The sequence below is a fragment of the Parasteatoda tepidariorum genome, chromosome 9, assembly GCF_982258835.1.
Source record: "Parasteatoda tepidariorum strain Cologne lab strain chromosome 9, Ptep-v5.0, whole genome shotgun sequence".
In the NCBI taxonomy this organism is placed as follows: Eukaryota; Metazoa; Arthropoda; class Arachnida; order Araneae; family Theridiidae; genus Parasteatoda; species Parasteatoda tepidariorum.
The window spans coordinates 90984649-91008266 of NC_141763.1; the positions used below are offsets into that span (position 1 = coordinate 90984649).

General features: G+C 33.6%; 1 protein-coding gene across 1 annotated transcript in view; it reads left to right on the top strand.

The window, feature by feature from the left end:
• The first annotated feature begins 12069 nt into the window (after positions 1-12069).
• Positions 12070-23618, top strand: part of LOC107436988 (uncharacterized) — an 89385-nt gene continuing 77836 nt past the window's right edge. The window contains exons 1-5 of the mRNA XM_087152336.1: positions 12070-12286; positions 13512-13662; positions 16541-16629; positions 18062-18372; positions 20555-20605. Coding sequence (XP_087008462.1) covers positions 16561-16629; positions 18062-18372; positions 20555-20605 — 431 coding nt within the window. The 5' untranslated portion in view covers positions 12070-12286; positions 13512-13662; positions 16541-16560. The remainder of the gene's footprint in view (positions 12287-13511; positions 13663-16540; positions 16630-18061; positions 18373-20554; positions 20606-23618) is intronic.

Sequence of the window (23618 nt, forward strand, 5' to 3'; positions counted from 1 at the left end):
GTTTCAAAAATAGCATTAAACAACAATTAAAATAATTTCTTCTTTTCAGATCCTGCTTATGTATTTATCGGTCATGAAGTTCCTGTTGACCTTGCATCCCAAGAAGAACTTGATATTTCAGAGAAAATAGTTCTTTTACCTTACAGTGAGGTGAGATCTAAAAGTAGGCTTAGAGGACTCGAGTTTCAAATGGTGAAGCCAGGAAAGTTCGAGTTTTACGTGAGTTTACTTAGAAACTTAATAACTTTTTTTTTACTCGAAGGGAACAAAATGCTTAACTAATAAATAAATAACCCCGAGAAACTAAAGCGGTAAAATATTACCTCATTAAAAGCTTCGTTCGCTAAAAAAAATACACAAATAGGAAATAAACAGTCAGAATGTTTTCATTGTTATGCTGTTAATTTACGTCGCACTAGAGCTGCACAATGGGCTATTGGCGACGGTCTGGGAAGCATCCGAAGACATGCCATCACAATTTTGATCCTCTGCGGAGGGGATGGCACCCCCGCTTCGGTAGCCCGACGACCTGCGCGCGAAGTCGAGCACTTTACGGTAGCACAGTTTAACGAGGACCAATACCGCACACCCTCGGTCCCTACGCAGACTGATCCAAGTGGTTACCCACCCGCACACTGACCGTAGCCAGTGATGCTTGACTTCGGTGATCTGCTGGGAACCGTGTCTTAACGATCAGTCCACTGCGGGACCAGAATGTTTTCAGAGCTTCAAGAAATAGACAGCCATTTTCAAGAGTTGCCAGACGTGAATGAAAAGAAACAAAAGGGATTTCAAATAAAACGAAAAGTTGAAAGATTGAATTGAGAAGCAAAACAAGAAAAACAACAGTGGTTAAGAAAGAAAAAAGATCAAAAATAGACGAAAAATAAAAACTCACAGTGACCAAGCGTAGTAAATCAGAGTAAAATGCATTTACACACGCAATGGACGGGTGAGGAACTATGACATTAGTTCCTCACCACAATCGACATAATTCAAAAATAAGTACATAATTTCTGAGCTCAAATTTATTGTATTTCATAAAACTAGTGGGCTGCGCCACCTGCTCGCTAACGCTCGTCAACCCCCGAAAATTGCTTCGCAATCTTATATGGTTTGCTTCGCAAACCAAGCTCGCTTCGCTCGCTACTAACTTAGGTTCTTTGCAAATGCACAAAATTCTAAGAATTCAAAACAATCATTCAAATCCATATAAAAACTTTTTTTAAAAAAATTACATCTTTTTTAGTAAATACTAAGTCATTAAATAAATTTGAATACAAATAAATGACATGTAATTCGTTAAACCTATTAGAAATGTGCTATAGTGTAATTCGTGATATAAATCAAAAATCGTCAAATAAATTCGTAATATATAAATTCGTGAAAAAAAGCGTTTTCGACAAAATACTAAAATAGAGATCTATCGAAAAAGACTACTCGCTTCTGCCTAGCTTAATAGTATGAGATTGCCGCAGCTGATGCTCTCTGGTTATTTCAGTTTCCGCTTTTAAAAGCGTTATATGTTGAGCTACCTCATCTAGATTTGGCATGTGACATTTTTAGCGGCAATAATTGGTCGATTCGCCATGTAAGAGAAATAGTAAAGTAAACAAAACAAAGCAAACGTTACCACCGGCCGAAAAGAAATACAGCCAAAATTTAGGAGCCACGTAAGAGAATTATATTAGATATTGATGATATTAAGTAGTTCTGGGGAGTTGTAAGTAAAAATTTTTTTTAGTTATTTAGAGATGTATTGTTAACAATGGTGACATGGTTGCTAGATTTAAATAGAACTCGCTTTTTTGGCAGTCCCGATTTGGCCTCTTTTTACTTGTTTATTGCTGGCACTGTTGCAGGCTATGAACCATCATACTCTAGTGTTAGCATATCGTTAGAGCAGCGAGATAAAGTTCTAATCAAATAATAATTTAGGTTTAAATTTTGAAGTTGATTTATTGTTGACAAGGTAAGAAGTGTTTTATAACGATTCGTTTATTTCAAACGACAATTCTTTTTTTAGACCCAAATAATAAAAAATCTGGTAACAATAACAAGCATACAAGAAATACTTAAGACTCAATGATCATGTTGTCAGCCTAAGAACAACAAAATACACCGGAAAGAATAACCCGGAAGTATAGTCAGTAAAAATCTTGCAGTGCGCCCTAGTGCAGAAAACACCAACCATATTGAGATCATAAATTTGTTTTAAACAATATATTAGCTAAATTCTTTCACCGTCTAGCTGCTGCCGCGCAGCTTTGATGATGAAGGGTACTTACGTATTAACGCAACCAGGCCAAAATTCGCGAAAATCGCCAAATTTGGCGACCCTACTTACGGCAACCCTACGTGTTATACGTGGTTTTAGAAGGGTTTAATTGCTATTTTATATTTTAAAACAAAATAATATAAAAAACTGTAATTGTTATGAGAAATAATGCACTATGTGATGTCGAAATAATATGTAATCAAAAAGGTTATTAAAATATATGCTTATAATTTTGTTTATAAAATACTTTGTTTTATAAAAAAAAAATTGATTTCAATTTTTCTATTTTTTTCTTCTAATTGCCAAATTTGGCGATTTATACGAATTTTGGCCTGGTAGCGTTAATAAGTAAGTACCTGATGAAGTACTTTTGTTTCATTGTTAACTGTTTTCAAGAGATGTCAACGTTATGCATTGAATTTTGGCAATAAATAAAATCTTTCCGATAGCCATCATATCGTACAAAGTATTAGTTTAGGACCGATGCTGAAGATATGCTAGGGATAGTAATTGTAGCATAGGTTTTCATGCTTAATTTAAATCCCATGTGAAGAAATTGCAAATGATGGAGAATAATGCCATAGTGCCAGATTTGAATGTAAAATTTTCTGATTTTATTTTATTTTACAACCTTTGTGGAACAACCTACCCACTTTTTTGGGTTTACGACTACTGATGTTCAACTCCGTAGTCTTGTAATTTTGAACCCGATTCAGAAGACAAGGGAACTCCTGGATCAAGTATGGGGAGAAATTTGCCTACATGGAGGACTTTTTGATGGGTCGTCATTTCAGTTACATGGAGAGGAAAACCACGAAACCCTACCACGGTTAGCCAGATGGCAAAGGACTCTAACCCATGATTCGCCTACCACTGAGGATAGTTTACGTTGGCAGTGTGGTCTGTGCGATCCTTGTGTGGAATTCATATCAATCAGCCATCGCTGGGATTCGAACCCGGTTCACCTCATTGGAAGGCGAACACTTTTTCTCCTGAGCCATGACGACTCTAAATTTGCTGATTGCAGAATACATATGTAGATCTTAAGACGCAATGTCAACAAAAGACTTCCTCTGAGCCACCACGGCTCAGAGGATAAAGCGTTCACCTTCCAATGATGTGAACCGGGTTCGAATCCCAGCAATGGTAGGTCGATACGAATTCCGCACCTAGTTTGCATCCACCACAGTGCTGACGCCAAAATATCCTCAGTGGAAGAATGATCATGGGTTAAATTCCCCTTGCCGCCAGCCTTACTATGGGAGGTTTTCGTGCAAATTTTCCCCCAGTACTCGATCTAGGAGTTCCCTTGTCTTCCGGATTGGGTTTACAATTACAAGGTTACAGAACATTGAACATTGGTAGCCGTAAACCCAAAATTGAGTCTGCTGTTCAACGATGATTATAAAAGACTTCTCCTGTATTTTAATTCTACTGTGTCAGCGAGGATGTGCAAAACCTGCTATCTTTTACTAACTCTAGCTTTTACTATTTTTTGTCTGTTCGGAACGCTATGTGGAACCTCTTATAATTCCGAAATCATTTGTGCTAGTGTTCTGAAATTTGGACATCGATTACAATCAATAAAGCGTGAGCATTTTCAGTTCCTGATACGGAAAATTGCAATTTTATTTTGCCCGCTCTAGAGAGATGTTTGAAAATTATTTCTTCGTTTGAAATTAGCCATTGTTATTGTTGCTACCTAGCTCAATGATTTCAATCTATTTTGTTTAAACTGGGAAAATATAAAACGATTAAATTTAAATGCCAAAAGAATGAAATATTCTTTTTATAGATCTTGCAACCTATTAAAGAAAAGACTGGTTGCAGCCACGGCTGCAATCCTTGGACAGTTTACCAGTGCCCTGAAGATGAAGTCATTTGTTCCAGGACTGTTCAATGCATCAAGCAGAATCCTTTAACGGATTGCAAATCTGATTTCCATCAAGAGTTGAAAAAGCGATACAAAATACGATACTCCAAAAAAATCGAATCGAAAGATCCCGGTTTTAACTTCGATTCGTCTGATTTCAAAAAAGAATTAGATTTATATCCTGGAGAAATAATTGGATTCAAAACTCTCGATGATACTTCAATTGGTTATCGGAAATCAACAGATGAGGATATAAGTAGTGGTTTGCAAGACGTACTTTTAGATGGAAACAAGGAATTGGGAGTCCTGCATTATTTGAGAATGATAACTGTAGAGCCGGCGAATGTATCTTTGAAATTCTCATTTAATACGGTGAGTATTGTATTAATTTCTATAAATGCTATCAATTGGTTTTTATGTTAAATAAATTTGCATATTGCCAAAAAATAATAAATACTCATACCCTCTAACATTGAGGTTATTTAACAGTAGAAAAACTGAAACTTAGTATATACCTATATTGTCCAAAAGCAGTCAAAATGACTGGATTTTGAACAAATAACTCACGTGTAAAAAAATTTGTTAAAGTTAATTTTTTATAAATTTTTATATCATTTACAGCTTTATAACAAGTTATTAGTAAATATTAACGATAAAAAAAATTATATGTTGCACAAAAAGTCACAAAATTCTAAGAAATCGTGTTTTTCCAATTGAAATTAAAAAGCAGCCAGAAAGCAGTAACACTAGAAAACCTTGGGTTAAAATTCTTTTTCCAGGGTCAGATAAAGCAAATTAAAAAAAGAAATGAAGTATTGAATATATTGTGGTGGAAAAAAATTCTTCTAACGTATTAAAATATCAAGCTCTTCTTCTGAAATAGGATTTTTTTTTCGGAAATTATGTTGTAGTTGCGAGGTTAGTATAAACACTACTCCAGACTTTGGAGTAGTGTTTAAACGGAGTTTAATACTTTGAAGTAGTAGGGCTACATAGGAAGACTGACTGATTTGAAAACTAAAAATCTAGTGATAGTGGAATGACAGAGTTTAATGTGAAAGGTGTAAAATTTTCATGTTGAAATTTCGGGACTTTGTTGCAAAAGATGCCGACAAAAGGCGCAGTACAATGTTCTTGAAAAAAATGCAAATGCCGTAGGACTCTAATCTAATCTGTGATAATTCAGTACCACAAGCACACAATGTTCAATATATTATATAATTTTAAGCTCTTAATCTGGTACAACAGCCTCATTTCACATTTTAATGCTAGAACTGATAAGTTCTATCCGCTGAGTCATCGCGGCTCATGGGATTCAGTGTTTGTTGCAATAAGCCTAAAAAGCATTTGCGAAACTAAAAATACTGGAGACTTATCTACCTAGTGTGGCACTTTGCAAAATGGCTGCTGCCGATTGGAATGTATCTGATTATTAACGTCAGATTCCTCAACCTGTTTATGAAGTTATTTTAATACTGAATTAAATATACTGACTGATAAATTTTTTTCAGACTGGTAATCATTCATTTACCGTAGCATTATCAGATGCGAAGGGAGTTTATTCAGAGTCAAAAGCTGTATTAGTCCAAATACCAATCTCAAACATTTTGGTGAATCTTGCTAATGTCGACAACACTGTTGGTGATAATGTTCAGATTCACGTTACTGGCTCGGGTAGTGACTTCAAATTGATTTTGGCATATTCTGATGAAGAAACGGAAGAAGATTTTGAAGGTATGCCATTACAATGGTTTACATTGCTATTCGATTCTAAAAACGAATGTTAATAAATATTCCACGCAGTACTCAATACTGTGTGCGTGGTTTTCAGGTAATATTTAATTTAATTTTGCCGGAAATGCCAAGAGCCAATAAGGCACTCCAGGGATCTTTTACATGCCGCATAATCATACGACACGACCGCTGAGGATTTTCTGCATCCCGAAAATCCGGTGTCTGGGCAGGGGCTCGAACACGCAGACTTGGGCTCAGAAGGCCGACGACAAACCAACTGCGCCACCTAGCCACATTTGTGCCAAATAAGGTGTAAATAAACACGCTGAATAGCTTTTGATCTGATGATCGGATTTTCGTGTACTAAGACTCAATCCTCTTGATGGTTTAAAGTCCAAACATTAAATATGCTAATTTAATGCTAATTAAATTACGATATAAGAAACGAAAACGCACTTTCTCTGATTTAACATACCGTTTTTTCAATGGATTATGGGGAGTAACCAATAAATGGTCTCCATAGTTTACGCAAGAGAGCTTGCGAAAGTTTGATAATGTTGATTTTACTTGTTGCGTATTTCGTCATCTCAAGAAAGTCGAATATTTAAAATTTAGTTTCTGAAGTACTACTCTATCAATTTCGTTCAAATTTTGTATTTTGTCATTTAAAATTAATAACTTTGAAATCACAAAAAAATTTATATCTTGCAATTCAATTTTCTTTTAATATTATTAAATAAAGTAATAAAAAATAACACATAATTATAAAAAAAATATTCTTTAAACGATATTATCTTCAGATAAACTAATTTCATAATAATTGTGTGCAAAATGTTTCCGATTTGCTTTATTGTGATATAGTGAAATATGTAAAAAATGAAATTTATATTAAGCTGCCCGAATTTTGGAGCTCTCTCCAGACAATATTTTCCAGATTGCGGCTAACCATATAATTTGAGGATCCAGAATAGGAATCCATCGCAAAAAAAAAACATGTTTATTTAAAGACAGTAGGTTTTTGAGTTTGATATCATAACTTAAAATATCATCGGCTCTAATTTGCTGGCATATTTAAGGTTAGAACCTTAATTCATTTAGATTCAGTCCCACTCTGATGAAGAAACGGAAGAAGATTTTGAAGGTATGCCATTACAATGGTTTGTTTATAATACAGTTCGATTCGAATTCTTATAATTCCGTTTTTAAGTACATTGCTATTCGATTCTAAAAACGAATGTTAATAAATATTCCACGCAGTACTCAATACTGTGTGCGTGGTTTTCAGGTAACTAGGCAAAAGCTACAAAACTCTAATAGTGCTATGACCTTTTGAAAGTCACTCTTAAAATACCAAAAACAATAACTTAGAATAATAACTAAAAACAATAACTTACTGCCGTGCAATTGAAAAAAAAGTGACTTGACTTTTCTCCTTTTATTGCTAATGCTATGAACGCTAAAATAGAATTTCACACAAACAAATAAAATTTATTTTTGAACATTTTTCTTTTTTAGTATGTATCTTACCATATAAAGATGCTAAATGCATAAAGATTTTAATTTTTAACTTTTTGTCACTTGCGTTTATTTTTTAATTGCACCGCAGTAAGCAATCTTTGTTTGTGACAATACAAGCATTGCTGAGCCTAACAAACTGTGAACTATTTGTTGTGCAATTGAGAGAAATCAAAATTTAATATCAATAATTAAAGAGTTGTTGCAATATTTTTTAAACCAATGTTGCGATATACTATAAATTACTTTTACATTGGGCAATATTTTCATTACCAAACTGAAAAAAATATTTTTTTCCCTCTATATTAAATAATTAAATAATCGTAGGCACAGCCACTATTTTGAGTGTTCAACTCTTTGTTACATACTGTTCTGCTCCGACAGATACAACACGTATAAGACTTAAGGCCTGGTTTCTTAGGACAGGACGCCGTCAGCTGGAAATCAGCGCTAACCTCTGATTGGTCCATTTGTGAGTTTGATAGTATACGTCATCGAACGCTCATCTTGAACGACAATTGCCGTCCAACTCAACTGCAGTTGGATTACAGCGTGACGTTAACCACAGAAGCAATGGCGGACAACATCCAACAGCACATTGAAATCAGCCAAGATTTTGATTTTGACATTAAACATAGGTTCTTCATTAAACATAGCACTCTTCATTTAGCTCAGCTATTTTTTCTTGGACAAAGTCATTATTTGTTCTCTAAAACACTGGTCGACAATAACAAAATCAATACAAATTCAAAATAAATATTTGTTTACGTTATTAACGCATGCGCAATGAGAGATAATGTCTGCGTTGGACCGACTGCTCACGCTGAGCTAACAAAAAAGTATTTTTTTGGCGTCAGTTCTACGTCAACTTTCCGCTGACGCCCAGATAAGGCGCTAGTTCTAAAGGTCTGGTTTCTTAGGACAAGCGCCTTATCTGGGCGTCAGCGGGACGTCAACGTCACGCTGACGCCAACAAAATACTGGTTTGTTAGCTCAAGGCCTGGTTTCTTAGAACTAACGCCTTATCTGGGCGTCAGCGGAAAGTTGACGTAGATCTGACGCCAAAAAAATACTTTTTTGTTAGCTCAGCGTGAGCAGTCGGTCCAACGCAGACATTATCTCTCATTGCGCATGCGTTAATAACGTAAACAAATATTTATTTTGAATTTGTATTGATTTTGTTATTGTCGACCAGTGTTTTAGAGAACAAATAATGACTTTGTCCAAGAAAAAATAGCTGAGCTAAATGAAGAGTGCTATGTTTAATGAAGAACCTATGTTTAATGTCAAAATCAAAATCTTGGCTGATTTCAATGTGCAACAGGATGTTGTCCGCCATTGCTTCTGTGGGTAACGTCACGTTGTAATCAAACTTCAGTTGAGTTGGACGGTAATTGTAGTTCAAGATGAGCGTTCGATGACGTATACTATCAAACTCACAAATGGACCAATCAGAGGTTAGCGCTGATTTCCAGCTGACGGCGTCCTGTCCTAAGAAACCAGGCCTTAAGAAACCAGGCCTTGAGCTAACAAACCAGTACTTTGTTGGCGTCAGCGGGACGTTGACGTCCCGCTGACGCCCAGATAAGGCGCTTGTTCTAAGAAACCAGACCTTTAGAAACTTGAAATTACGAGGGTTACAGGGAATACGATGGAATAAAAAAATTTAACATTCGATTTTTAGTTCGAGAATTATTAATTGTTAAATTTGTTGCAAAAAAATACCATCCTACCAGAATTCGAATTTGATTTTCCAGATGAAATACCAGATGAAGGCATATTCAGAACTATAGCATGTAAATCACCAGGTAAACATGTGCTCACTGCTGTAGTGTCAAACGAATGGAATGCGGAAAACGCCTCCCATGAGTTTAGTTGTTTTCATCCCGTGAAAAGAGATTGGTCTTTTTCTTCTGATTCACCGAGAACACACCCACCAGGTAAGTTTATGACAAAAGGGAAGGTTTCAATTGAAGAGTTAATTGGATGAATGCAATCATAGGAAATGCTTTTAAAACAGTTACAAGTATCACTTAATTTCAAGCAGCTGTAGCTGAGAAACTCGTTATTACGCAATAGTGATCACTATTAAACTTGACCAATTATCCCTGGAAACAGTCTAATTGAAATGCCTTAATTAATAATACAATCTATTTTTTTACCACGTTTATATAAACTTGCCTTCGTGTATGTCTGTCCGGGTGGAATTTTGCAATTGATTTTAAACTAACTTCCCGACTAGCCACAAACTTCAAATTTGGCTCATAGTTCAGAATTGAATGACAATGCATGAAAATGAAGAGAAAAAAGACATACAAAGTAAAATAAAATTAAAATTTAAAAAAAAAATCATTTTCGAGATTGTCTTTTGTTGTCGATTCCATTATTCCAAATTAGTATTACATGTCAGGTGAAAATACTTTTATTGTCGGAGTATTGTTATTGGCTGAAAAATCACGTGGTAGGATCCAGTTTTTCCTCATTCATTTCCAGATCGTTTTGGTTGTCATCAGCATAAAACTAATGAAAGTCGTAAAGGTATTGTTTTTCTATAAAGATTTTCGTATCCCTATTTTAAAATGAAAGTTCTATTATTTTAGTAGTGGTCTTGTAGTAGTCTTAACTACTCTTGACTAAGAAAAATAGTCTAAATAAAAATAAATATTTTTAAAAACCACGTTTTTTGTAGTAAAGAATAATAATTAAAAAGTAATAATTTTTAAAAAATATAAAATAAAAATTTAAAAAATTATAATTTAAAATAAAAAAATTCAAAATAAAAAACAATATTTTTAAAAACCACGTTTTTGTAGTGGAGAATAATAATTAAAAAAAAAAATTGAAAAACGAAAAACGTGGGGCGAGTGAAATACATAACAGAACATATACACATATATATACACATTTTCTATACACATTTACACATGCACAGCTACATACATATGCATATACACAAGCATATTCCACATCTACATTCAGATACAATTACAATTACAGATATACATACACATATTCTCAAGAGCACACATACACACACTAATATAACATTACTGTTATGTATTTCATACGCCCAACGTTTTTCGTTTATCAAATTTTTTTTTAATTTTTTTTCTCCACTACAAAAACGTGGTTTTTAAAAATATTGTTTTTTATTTTGAATTTTCAGATTTAGTGTTTTTTTTCTTAAATTTTGTATTTGTTTGTCTTGTTCTTTTTGTTTTTTGTTGCCTATTTGCTATTTCTTCTTCTTTTTTCTAATTGTGTTTTCTTCCAGCCTTAACCATTAACCGATAAATGCTCCATTAAGGACAAAGGAGCGAGGTTAAATGTTGGTGTGTGAAACTCGTTAAGTACAATCCCCTCTTTTCTAACTTTAAGCAAAAGTAATTTTTATAAAACCATGTATTTTTCTTTCTTATAAAAACTCAAAACATAAATTATTGTTTAGTCTAGAATAATAATCATTTTCAGTTTCTGTAAAAAACGGAACATAAATTCTATAACAGCAGTTATTTTTAGTTCCTGTAAAGATCCAGAACAAAATATGTCATTGTTAAGTCTGTCTCAAAAGTTATTTTTATTTCCTGTAAAGCACAAAACAATGTACAAGTTACCATTAAGTGTGTAACAGAAGTTATTTACCCTCAATTATAAAAACTCGGAAGAGAGCATAAGTTATTGTTATGTATATCACATAGCAAAAATTGTCTACATAAAGCACACAAATATTTACACTAGTACAAATATTTACCCTAGTTCAAATACTTAAACTAGTTCAAGATTTGTGCCTTATGAGGTGCAAATAAACACGCTGAATAACGTTTGATCTGATGATCGGATTTTCATGTACTAAGACCCAATCCTCTTAATGGTTTGAAGTCCAAACATTAAATATGCTAATTGAATTACGATATCAGAAACGAAAACGCAATTCTCTGATTTAACATACCCTTTTTCCAATGGATTATGGGGAGTAACCAGTAAATGATCTCTATATTTTACGCAAGAGAGCTGGCGAAAGTTTGAAAATGTTGATTTTACTTGTTGCGTATTTCGCCATGTCAAGAAGGTTTCTGAGCTTGATCTCCTAACTTAAAATATTGTCGGCTCTAATTTGCTGGAATATTTAATTCATTTATATTCAATCCCACTACGGGGAAATATAATCATCAGATAAAGAGTTATTCAGGGTGTTCACTTTTTTTATTTTGCACACTGTATAATATTTTCCCTTACTGAAAAATTTACCTTATAATACAAAAGGTGTAAAACTAAGTAGTTGTTGTTGTTGTTTTTTAACGGTATTTTTTTTTTGGCCGGGATAGCCTGATTGGTAGGGCACTGGGCACATATCCAACAGTTCGTGGGTTCGATCTCAGCCGACTCTCCGAGTAGTAAAATGGTGACTGATGCACGTTAAATCTGTCGAGTCGCAAAGTCATCCATGTTCCTATAACAAACCAATACCTCTGCGGGTACTGATCCGGTTGTTTCCTTGTCTTCTGAATTGGTTACAAATTACAAGACTACGGTGTTGAACATTAGTAGTCGTAAACCCAAAATTGGGTCAGTTGTTCGAAGACGCATATAAATGTATTGTGTGTTTGAATGAAGAAGTTTTGATTTTTCCCCTCCAAATGCTAATGATATACTTTATTTTCAAAGGTAAAATTTCCTTCAATTTGAAGTTTGATGGCAAGAACTTGCCTTCCTCAGCAAAATACGTCGTAAATTATGGAGATGAAAGCGATGAAGAATCTGATGCGATAAGAGATGGATCTGATAAATGGACTAAAACTCTCTCACACACATATTCATCTGATGGAAATTATTCTGTGTCTCTAAATATCTCCAATCCCGTTAGTTGTGAAGTTTTTGAACTGACAGTAAGTATTATTCTTGACAGTCTGGATATTACTGGAGCCAGTGAACTTTAAATTTTTCCGTCTGTGTCATTCCATTAAATTCACATTCATCTTGGCTTGTCCACGCGTCATTCGGAACAACAATAACATTGCATACATCTTAATGATAGTGTCAGTTTACTACTTTCCTGATCTACTGCTAAACATTTTAATAAATTTCAACTTTTCTAATCCACCTTTATATCAATATAGTAGGGGAGAGTGGGGTCAATTGTAACAGGGTACGATTGTAACAGAGCAAAAATTTCGAGTGTCGGGTTCTAGATTTGGTTCCTAGGTGGCGCACAAGGTGTATTTAATAAATCTACATGTACACCCCTGATGGCAACCATTTTTATGTACTTTTGAAAGAGTTACGTCACAAAAGATATTTTCACGCCACGCAAGTACTTTTTTTGGTATTAGAATATTATATTGTAACTAAGTAATTTCGTTTAAACAAATAAAAATTAGTAATGTAATAAAAATTAATATGTAAGTGGACACCTTAATTAGCATTTCAATAAAAAAAGATTAGTTTTGCTAATTAACTAGCATTGTTTTTAACAAATGAAGGTGAAATGGCGTCTTGGGGACAATTGTAACAATAAGTAAAGGGACGATTGTAACAGCTGAAAATAAATAATCTTATGTTTAAAAACCTTTACCATTAGTGGTTTAAAAACCTCTATAAGAACCACCAATAGTTTCCTATATCATTTATATTATGTTGCATATGCATTATTTTATTTGTCACCTTTCACAGCATAAATTAAAATTTTTAACCCCTTAAAGTTATAAGTTTAACCCTTTAGGTCTCTGCTCATTATTATTTTTACTCCTAAAATATCACTACTATTTTGATCAATAAAAAAATATATCACAACTATGATAATATGTATAATTAACTATGTTTTAGTTGAATTTATGAACTGTTACAATTGACCCCGAAAGTGGGGACAATTGTAACAAGTGCACGACTGTCAAAAATTGTTAATAACTAATATAATAACATTTAAAATCAGGTATTTATTTTTTTCTAGTAGAGGATAGTCTACTTTACTCGTCTGTCAATTAATACTAATAATATATTGGATTTTTTGTTAGTTAAAAATCGTTAAGTAAAAAATGTTACAATTGACCCCACTCTCCCCTATTTAACTCACAATACGAACAATATTTATCACATGTTCCGATTTTCTTTCAGGTATCCATTTTTAAGAAATTGGGAAACTTGTCAGTAACAACATATTTCGTAAAAGATGGTACATATCCCGAGGACAGGATTCAATTGAAAGGCAAAAACAAGTCAGATGCGCCTAAACACTCCACACTGTACTTTGAATGCGATATTTCCGGTAAGTATTTCTGCTTTGAGTGGAATTAAAAGTTTTTAATTTTTACAGATTAATCAAATATATTGCCTTGAATATGCTAAATTATAAAAAAGAGGTAACCGCAACAACCAATTCTCTGACGAGATTATTGCACAAATATGTAAATAAAAAATGCTTTTATCGAAAACGCGATAAGACTCTTGTTTACTAAATGAATAAATGGAGATAGTCAAAACCTAACAAACACTTTTTTGAAATAGCATTTGCATATTATCAAGCTGAAATAATGATCTGGCCACTTAATGAAAGTGTGTCGTGGTGTCGTCATGGTGTAGTCAGGGACCCTCAGTTTCTGTCACATCATGGAAACATATTTCTAAAATGTTTGTGAACGTTTTGTACAATGCTAAACTCTCAACTCTTTAACAATATTTTGGGGAATGCTCATTTTTCTTTCACCTTAACTTTATTCAAAAAAGAGTAATCTGTGTTTTAAGCCATTGAAACTTCACGCAACCTGAGTTATAGCTAAAATCCGAGTAACTGATAAGAATCTGTGTATGAGGTTAATTGGATGCAGTGTTTGGGGATAATGTAAACCAGTGCATAAAGGTAATGTGAAGCAGTGCAGGCGACTAATATGAGTCAGCGTATGGGGCTAATATGAATCAGCATGCGGGGATAATACGAACTAGTGTATGGAAATAATGTGAAATCAGTGCATGAAGATAATGTAAATCAGTGTAATGGGATAAGGCTAATATGAAACACTATATGGGTTGATGGAAAACAGCGTTTTCGGTTTATATGAAACATTATAGCAGGGCTTGATCTAGGCATAAAACTATTAGGGCCCCCCCCCTAATCGTTACTTTAAATAAAATTTTCATGTTGTGAAGTGTTTTTAAATTATTATAACATGAATTACTATATTATTAAATTTGAGCTTATACAGGGTGTCCCAAAAGGTCGTTTACAAACTTAACATGCTGGTCTGTCATATCATGGTGAACAAGATTTACATAGGAACTTGTGTCCGAAAATTAAAACTGAGACCGCTAGAGGGCGATAAGTGCAGGTTTGGATGAGGAGAAAAAAAATGATATCGATAGCGGTGTTAATATGATTTTTATTATAAAACATCATTACATCACAGCAAATGCTCAAAAATCCTTCCATTCGCCACAATACACGTTTAACAGCGTCGGCGCATGGATTCACGAACCCGTTCAAATTGGCCAGGAGTGTCATGGACACTTGCTGCCGCTTCCGCGATCCTGGTGATAAGATCTATGTCCGATGTTACAGGTGTCTCGTACACTATGGACTTCATGTGTCCCCATATGTAGAAATCCAGGGGAGTCAGGTCGGGGAATCACGGTGGCCATTGGACTGGTCCGCCTCTACCGATCCAGCGATTAGGATAAATCCTATCGAGGTATTCTCGAACAGCGTAGCTAAAGTGGGCAGGCGCTTCATCATGCTGAAACCAGATGTTTCGGCGTGTAGCGGCTGGAACGTCACCCATCAGATCCGGCAAAACTCTTTCTAAAAAAATGCGATAGGTATTTCTTTCGAGGAGTTCAGGTAGAAGGTAAGGGCCAATCAACATGTCACCGATAATACCAGCCCAAACGTTTACGCTGAAACGTTGTTCATGTGCGCGTGTACATCTTGGGATTTCATGCGCCCATACGTGCATGTTGTGCAGGTTCACGACACCATCCCGTGTAAAGCAGGATTCATCAGAAAACAAAATCCATGATGGAAAATCTGGCTGTGCAACCCGCTGTTGCAAATACCAGCGTGAGAATGCAATGCGTTTGGGATAATCGTCAGCGCACAATGCGTGTACTTTTTGGAAGTGATAAGGGTGTTGCATGTCATCGTGCAGTATGCGTATTATGGTGGAACGAGCTACACCCAAGACATGTTCGCCTTCTCGGCGACTTCTTTGCGGGTTGATGGCATACTCCTGTAGCACGGTTTCCTCTACGACAGATGTGCGTGTAGCACGTTCTCGACCGATGTGTCTACGTGCTACGAAGGCACCTGATTCACATAATCTGCGGTGCAATCGTTCAAACAAAACATGACATGGCTGACGTCTGTTTGGAAAGCGTTCAAGGTACGTCCGTGCCGCGGCTCGTCCATTTCCATCAGTTGCGCCGTATACGTAATGCATGTCGGTCATTTCTGCGTTACTAAACTCATTCATCCTTCTCCTTCAACGTCCACGCATGAAATGATTGTTTATCCCACTCTCCCGTTTTCGTGCAATTATCGCCCTCTAGCAGTCGCAGTTTTAATTTTCGGACACAAGTTCCTATGTAAATCTTGTTCATCATGATATGACAGACCAGCATGTTAAGTTTGTAAACGACCTTTTGGGACACCCTGTATTTATTTCAATTTTTGATAACTCGTAATTCTAATAAGCAATTCTTAAGGAAAAAAAACACAAAAAGAAATTATTTGTAACATTTATGGGTTCTTGAAAATGAGGCTGCCTTAGGCCTGGGCCTTGTGATAAATCGGACTGTGATTATATAGGGTTAATGTGAAATAAGTATATGTGACACATAATGGATGGGGATAATAGAAAGCAATATATTGGTATAAGGAGTTGTTGTTAAACAGTATATGTAGGGGAAGACTCTCCCCAACTTAATATACCGGACCAACACACTGTGACAAGTAAAAGCATAGCCTATAATTATATTTTGTAACTCTGAGGTCACGTCTAGTATTAGCCCGATTTTATCTAAAGTTTTTATCATCTTTCATCCTCAGCTTAAAGAAGATCTCTCTGATTTGTTTTTATTGAACTGCTTGACACATGACTTTGCATCATTTGAAACTGGATTTTATATTACTTTTTTGGTTTATTTTATATTAGGTCATGTGACTAGTTTTGAAATGAGATCAGAAGATGGAAGCTTTGAACTAAGCTCAAAAGAAAATGTTTTGTCTCACGATTTTCCTGAGGTAGGTCCTCGTAAATTTCATTTTCTAGACTAATTATTGGATATCCATCATGAAAAAAACTGACAGAAAACCTTACCCGAAAATAAGAAAAACCTGGTAGTAAAACTATATTTCATTTGTAGCTCATTTTCGGGAGGATTAAAATATCCGTCACTATCATAACTTATTAATCAATATAAAATACTAGTGGGCTGCGCCCCCTGCTCGCTAACGCTCGCCAACCCCCGAAAATTGCTACGCAATGTTATATGGTTTGCTCCGCAAACCAAGCTCGCTTCGCTCGCTACTAACTTAGGTACATTGCAAATGCACAAAATTCTAAGAATTCAAAACAATCATTCAAATCCATATAACAACTTTTTTTTCTAAAAAAAATTACATCTTATTAGTAAGTATTGAGTCCTTAAAATAAATTTGAATTCAAATAAATGACAGGTAATTCGTTAAATCTATTAGAAATGTGCTATAGTATAAAATCTTAAGATAAAATTTCTAAAACTGGTATCTCTTTAAAAAGATTAAAATTTCGGCTATAATAAAAGTCCATTAAAAATTTAAATAAGTGAATTGCAATGGAAAAACCTGCATAAACAAATAAATTCTAGTAAAACAAATAAATTCGTGATATAAATCAAAAATTGTCAAATAAATTCGTAATACATAAATTCGTGGAAAAAAAACGCTTTCGACAAAAAACCAAAATAGAGATCTATCGACAAAGACTTCTGCCTAGCTTATGCTCTCCCTGGTTATTTCAGTTTCCGTTTTTAAAAGCGCTATATGTTGAGCCATCTTAGCTAGATTTGGCATGTGACATTTTTAGCGGTAATCATTGGTCTATTTTCTAGCGTTGCCATTCGGGGAGTTGTAATGAGGCTTTTTTTTATCGCCGTGTAAGAGAAATATATATATAGATATACAGAATTATTTTATAACAGGAAAAAAACTAGATTCCAGTTAAGCAAGTAAATAAAAGCAAATGCAAGTAGGAAAAGTGTTGATTGTAGCCTCACTTGTCTTATTTCTTCTAGTTTTAAGAAAAATTATGTCTATTGTCTGGAGGAATTATCGTGATAGTCAGACAGTAATAATCACACAGCTAGCGTATACAGACACTACTAGCGCTTATAGATCTGAGGACAGATGGTAATATTGTCCAGCTTTCACGAGAACTCTTTCCTACTGAAAGTTTTAGGCTGTCTGCTGCTAGAGAAACAATAGTAAAAGCATTTGTAATGAGGAAGAATTCACGAAATGGCATGACTCAAGCAAATTAAACCAGAGGAAAAAGGCTCCATTACCATATTAACCGCTTGCACGTGTGTCTAGAGTCTGGAGGAATTCTCGTGATAGTCAGACAGAAATAATCACACAGCTTTGCGCTATGTTCTACAACTGTATGAAATATGTTTTTATTCTTGTTTTTCTACAGGTAGGAGAATGGAATGTATCTTTTGTGGCGAAGGATTCTGATGTAAATGAACAAAGTAATCAGATTTCAAAGCAGTTGCGGATACTGTCAGAGGTTTCTAACTACGTCTACAACGCAAGTGCAACCGAAGGGGAAATCGACGAATCCATTGAATTTACTATCTCTCTCTCAGAATTCGATGATTACTCATGTGTTGTATTTGATGCTGCTGATAATTCCCGATTACGGGCATTTGGAAATGAAGAAGTATGCACACTACACTATGATAAAGAGGACTTTAAATTCATTGAAAAACCAACCGATTTTGCCAGGTAAGATACAAATGAAATATAGTTATGTTTATGCGATACGAAAATGACAATTTGTGTGTCGCCGTGAAAAAAAGCTTATGTAATATTGATTAAGGAAAAAAATAGTATGTTAAAATCTTTTGAAAGCGAACATTATAACAAAATAGGATATTTTAAATAATTTAAAAATGCTATGAGCTTAACATACACCATCAAAAGGGATGAAAGACGAAATTTTTTAAAAATTTTAATTACAAATAATCTAGACAATGCAATAAATTACCTTTTTAAAATATTTAGGCAATACGATTACAATTAATTTTAAGTTTCAAAACAATTTGTATGTTTTACAGCCATTAAAATTATTATGAAATTTAATACTTTGACGGAGATATGACACCGGTGTCCCTTGTATATATTTTTGATTCTCTAATTGGGTACTTGCACTTCAAGATAAAGATCACATATACCCACACATGTGACCTACGACGTAAGCGCAAGCTGATCGTTTATAAGCAAACAAAATGGCGTGTTAAAGTTGAGCGAATTGTCTCCACACAAGTTAGATTGTTAATTAATGTGGGATTAATTAAATACAGCTTCGTATCGTTCATCGAGTTTGTTGAAAAATAATTATTTCTCGTCTACATCTTTTACTTAACTTAGATTTATTATTTGTTTATGTAATTTATTGTAACCGTGATATATTTTTATTTCGTGTACCTGGCAACTTCGATGCATATTATGTTTGGTTATGTTCTACATAGTTTCAAGCCTGTCTTTGCGTTAAATATTAAATATCTAGTGAATTAATTGAAATCTTCGTGAAAGAATATATAATGCATTAAAGACTTACGTATACTTAAGAGAATTGAGTCTTGTTGGACTTGGCTTACTCGTAATAGAATGGAAAGAACAGTTACATGAATAACGAAAACAAATGCCACGTTTTAATAACCAATCAGGATTGAGATACCCGCACTACGTCACTTACATGTATCCCATTATATACAAAAATATAGTTTGGTACTTTCTTAATTATAAAAAACAGCCTAATACTTGCTAAAACAAATCTTTTAGATAATGGGAATTATATTTCTGCTAAAATATAAGATCCAAAAAAAAAAAGTTTTTTTTATTCGAGTTCAAAAATTTATCTATGATTGATTTCTTAACACTAGATTGTCCAATGAAGTCCTTTTGACTGCTTTTTAATTTCAATTAGAATAGCATTGATGTATATAATGACACAATTTCTTAGAATTCTGTGACTTTTTATACAACATACAATTTTTTTTATTGTTGATATTTACTAATAACTTGTTATATAACTGTAAATAATATAAAAAATATTGAAAATTAATTTTAGCTATTCTTTTACAATCCAGTCATTTTGACTGCTTTTGAGCAATATAGGTATATACTAAATTTCAGTCTTTCTAGTGTAAAATTAAAGAAATTTCATTCATGAATAACTGTTTCTCTTAGATATAAATAACAGCAAATTTGAAAATTAATTGTTGGGAAGTGAGCCGTGTTAGGAAGATTTTGCCTTTAATGCAGAAAAAAGCACCGGTGTTTTATTCTGTACTTCATAACCATAAATTATAAAATTGTTAAATATAATATTTTTCACTTATTTTGACTTAATATAAAGTAATATAAAAAGTATGAAAAATATGTTTAGTAAAATTCTGCGTCAAAGGGTTAATAGCACTGTTTTATTCAAAGGGTTAAGACATTTTACCCAACGTTCATGCAATCTTTAATAAACTTAAAAAGTGGCAGCAAAAATATTAATATATATTTTGTATGGTTCTATATCCCTAATCCTTACAATATTTAAATAATACCGAAAAATTAGATAACTACATGTGAAATCTCCGGTTGTAACTTTTAAATTTTAAGAACTTAGCTGATAAAAAAAACTTACTACTCGAATTTTAAGTGCGAATTCTGAGTTTTTCGAGGATTGCTCTATGAAATTTAGCAACTAATGAAATTATAAACTTACATTCAATCTTTCAATTTTCGCTACCTAAAAAATTTTAGTCTGTAAATGTAATTTTTGCTGTGTTATAGGTGTTTAACCTTAGGATTTCCTGCTCTTACATTTATTAATTTATTTTTCTGCTAATCGCATTGTAGTTTAATTTTCCAATCCACAGTTTCAATTTACATTAATATTTACTTTTTTTTGCAGGAGGAAAAGAGAAATCAAAGATGCGATGTGGAAAGATGAATCTACTATAAGGTAAAATGCAAATTAAGTACCTTTTTTTACAAATTTTATATTTATTTATCAATGGCCTAATGTAATTTAAGTGCAATGCGCAAAAGAGAGAAAAAAAGGATCATCCTGAATAACTTTTGATCTAATTATCGGATTTTAATGTTCTAGAACTCAATATCAATGGTTCGAGAGGGCCAATTAGTTAGTGCAAACAAGTTCCACCCCTGTCTATTGTGTTTTTCGATTGCCTTTTCAGCGGTTATTGCTACAAAATTCTGCATGGTTTTAAAAAATCCAATTTTTAATACGATATTACGATGCGTGAATTTCGAATTTGAGTAATCACTTTTCACAATGTATATTTGCTAAATTAATTATTGATAAAAGGAAAAAAGTTTTAGAAGTATGTCTCTTTTAATAAAAAAGTATTTTTTTGAATGACTTCCAGTAATTAAAAGTATTTAATTTTCTGCAAATATACCATTTTGATGTAAAAATTTAGTGCTAGAACTCTATAGTTTATATAAAAATTATTATATTTGCTACCAATTTGACTAAATGGATCATGGTATATGACAATTAAACATTTAGTAAAATTTTAGTCATATTATTGAACATTTTTTGTTCTTATTTAGGCAACTAGTTTCATAGTTTTTGGAAACTATTTCCATGCTATAGGCTATTAAAAGCAACTATTTTGTTGTGGCAACCCTGATCACTTTCAAAACATGAAGAGGAGATTTTTTGGTGATGATAGAAGTTTATTACTAAAATTATGCTCGTAGCTTTCTTCTTATGACAAAAATTAAATTATTTTCTCATTTTCTACTTTTTGATTTTGTACCTTTTATATAAAGTCGGAATGCATAAAAAATTTATCGTCTGTTAATAAATTTAGCTTGAACTGTTAAAAAATTACATATTATTTTCATCAAAGCTCTTGTAAGGATGTAAGCAATCTCTTACCAAGTCGGAAAGTGTTTGAAATTCAGATTACTGATAAATTTCACTTCACGATCTAAATTATGCTTATATAGGTCAAAAAATAAGTGAAACAACCATCTAAGATTGTTTAGTTCCTTTAAGAACACTTTAACTACTTGGAAAGTAGTCGAAATTCAGTTTGAAGACAATTTCCTTTTTGGTGATATGATTCAAAAATTTTCATGTAGTAATTATTAAACGATAAAAACTTGCGATGTCATCTTGTGTGAGGCTAGGAATATCATCTAGGAAATGTAGGCCCTCTAGCTAATCGGACAGCAGTTGAACTTTTGATTCACTATAAATTTATTGTCGAAATAATATGACAATATATTTTTCTGGTGACAAAGCTAACGGAAAACTTGTCATAAGATTTGAATCTCTAGATCAAGTTTAAACACTCTAGTTCTTCGGAAAGTGGACGAAATTTTTCCAGCAAGCAGTTAACCTTGCGATAATATGGTTACTAATTCGGATTGTTTTGGAAAGAAATGAAACTTAAATTGTCGTAAAATTGGGGAGGGGGGCTAACATGAACACTCTTGTTAATCAGAAATTTTTCGGTGAAACAAAAACATTTGAAACAGAAAATTTGACAGGTGAAAAGTTTCCTTTAGCAACAATTTCATGATAAGCTTTGTTGATAATGGCCGTGAAATTATTGAAAATAGTATAGTAATTCATCATAGAGCTGCAGTTTAAACTTGAATGTTTGAGTATTCTATCCAGTCTTAAAGTAATCAGAAAATTTTGATTAATGGAAAATTTTCTTTGACACCATCGCGATAAGTTCTGCTGATAGCTGCCAAAAAGTAATTGAATCTTGCATTGGCATCGGGCATGGAGTTCAGTACTGTCTTGAGTGCTCTAGCTAGTCGGAAAATAATCTGAATTCTGATTGAAAGATTGTATCTCAAATATATCAAGATTCAGTTAAGTTAACAAAAAATAATATAATAAAAGGTATATTTATATTATGATAAACATATTTAATACTTATATATAAGTGATAAAAAAATATGTTACTAGAAATAATGGAGGAAAAAAAACTTTTACCAATTAGTTTTTTGTAAAGTTATTAATAATTCCTTCTCTTAATTAAAATGCTATTCATTTTAGTTTCATTTTCAACACATCTTTGACTTTAACATGTCCCGCAGTGGACTGATCGTTTAGACACGGTTCCCAGCAGATCACCGAAGTCAAGTATCACTGGCTGCGGTCAGTGTGCGGGTGGGTGACCACTTGGATCCGTCTGCGTAGGGACCGAGGGTGTGCGGTATTGGTCCTCGTTAAACTGTTCTACCGTAAAGTGCTCGACTTCGCGTGCAGGTAGTTGGGCTACCGAAGAGGGGGTGCCATCCCCTCTGCAGAGGATCAAAATTGTGGTGGCATGTCTTCGGATCATCCTCAAGGAGGTTTCCCAGACCGTCGCCAATAGCCCATTGTGCAGCTCTAGTGCGACGTAAATGAACTACAACAACAACATCACTTGATACTAAAAAAGTTAATTAAAAGATCAATAAAAATCACTGTGAAAGCTAAAAGCTCCCATCATGGAGGAAGAAGAAGAGATTGCGGAGAAGCGTCGCGAAGTGTGGTAACCTAACTGTTTCGGACAATTTTGAAGCTATTGTTGTAACTCTTTAACTAAGAGTTAGATATCAGGATCTCTAAGTTAAAACTGGTGCCTTTTTCATAGTTGATACACTTTCCATTGAACCTATTTAGAAGTACCTTCTAAATTACAAATTTGAATTAATAATGAAATTCTGTTTCTTTTCCATCAAGGTGTGTAATATTTGGTTTATCCTTATTGTTTTTTTAATCCTATTAGTTTTTCGTTATTGATCACTATTGTAAATTTGTTTTTACTTAATTAGTTTTTCCAATTCTAATTATTCTTTTGTTAATACTGATTATTATAGCAGTATGTGTAATATTTGTTTTTATCTAAGATAGTTTCATCAGATCTCATTATTCTTTATTAACACTAGAAAGACTGAAACTTAGTATATACCTATATTGCCTAAAAGCAGTCAAAATGATT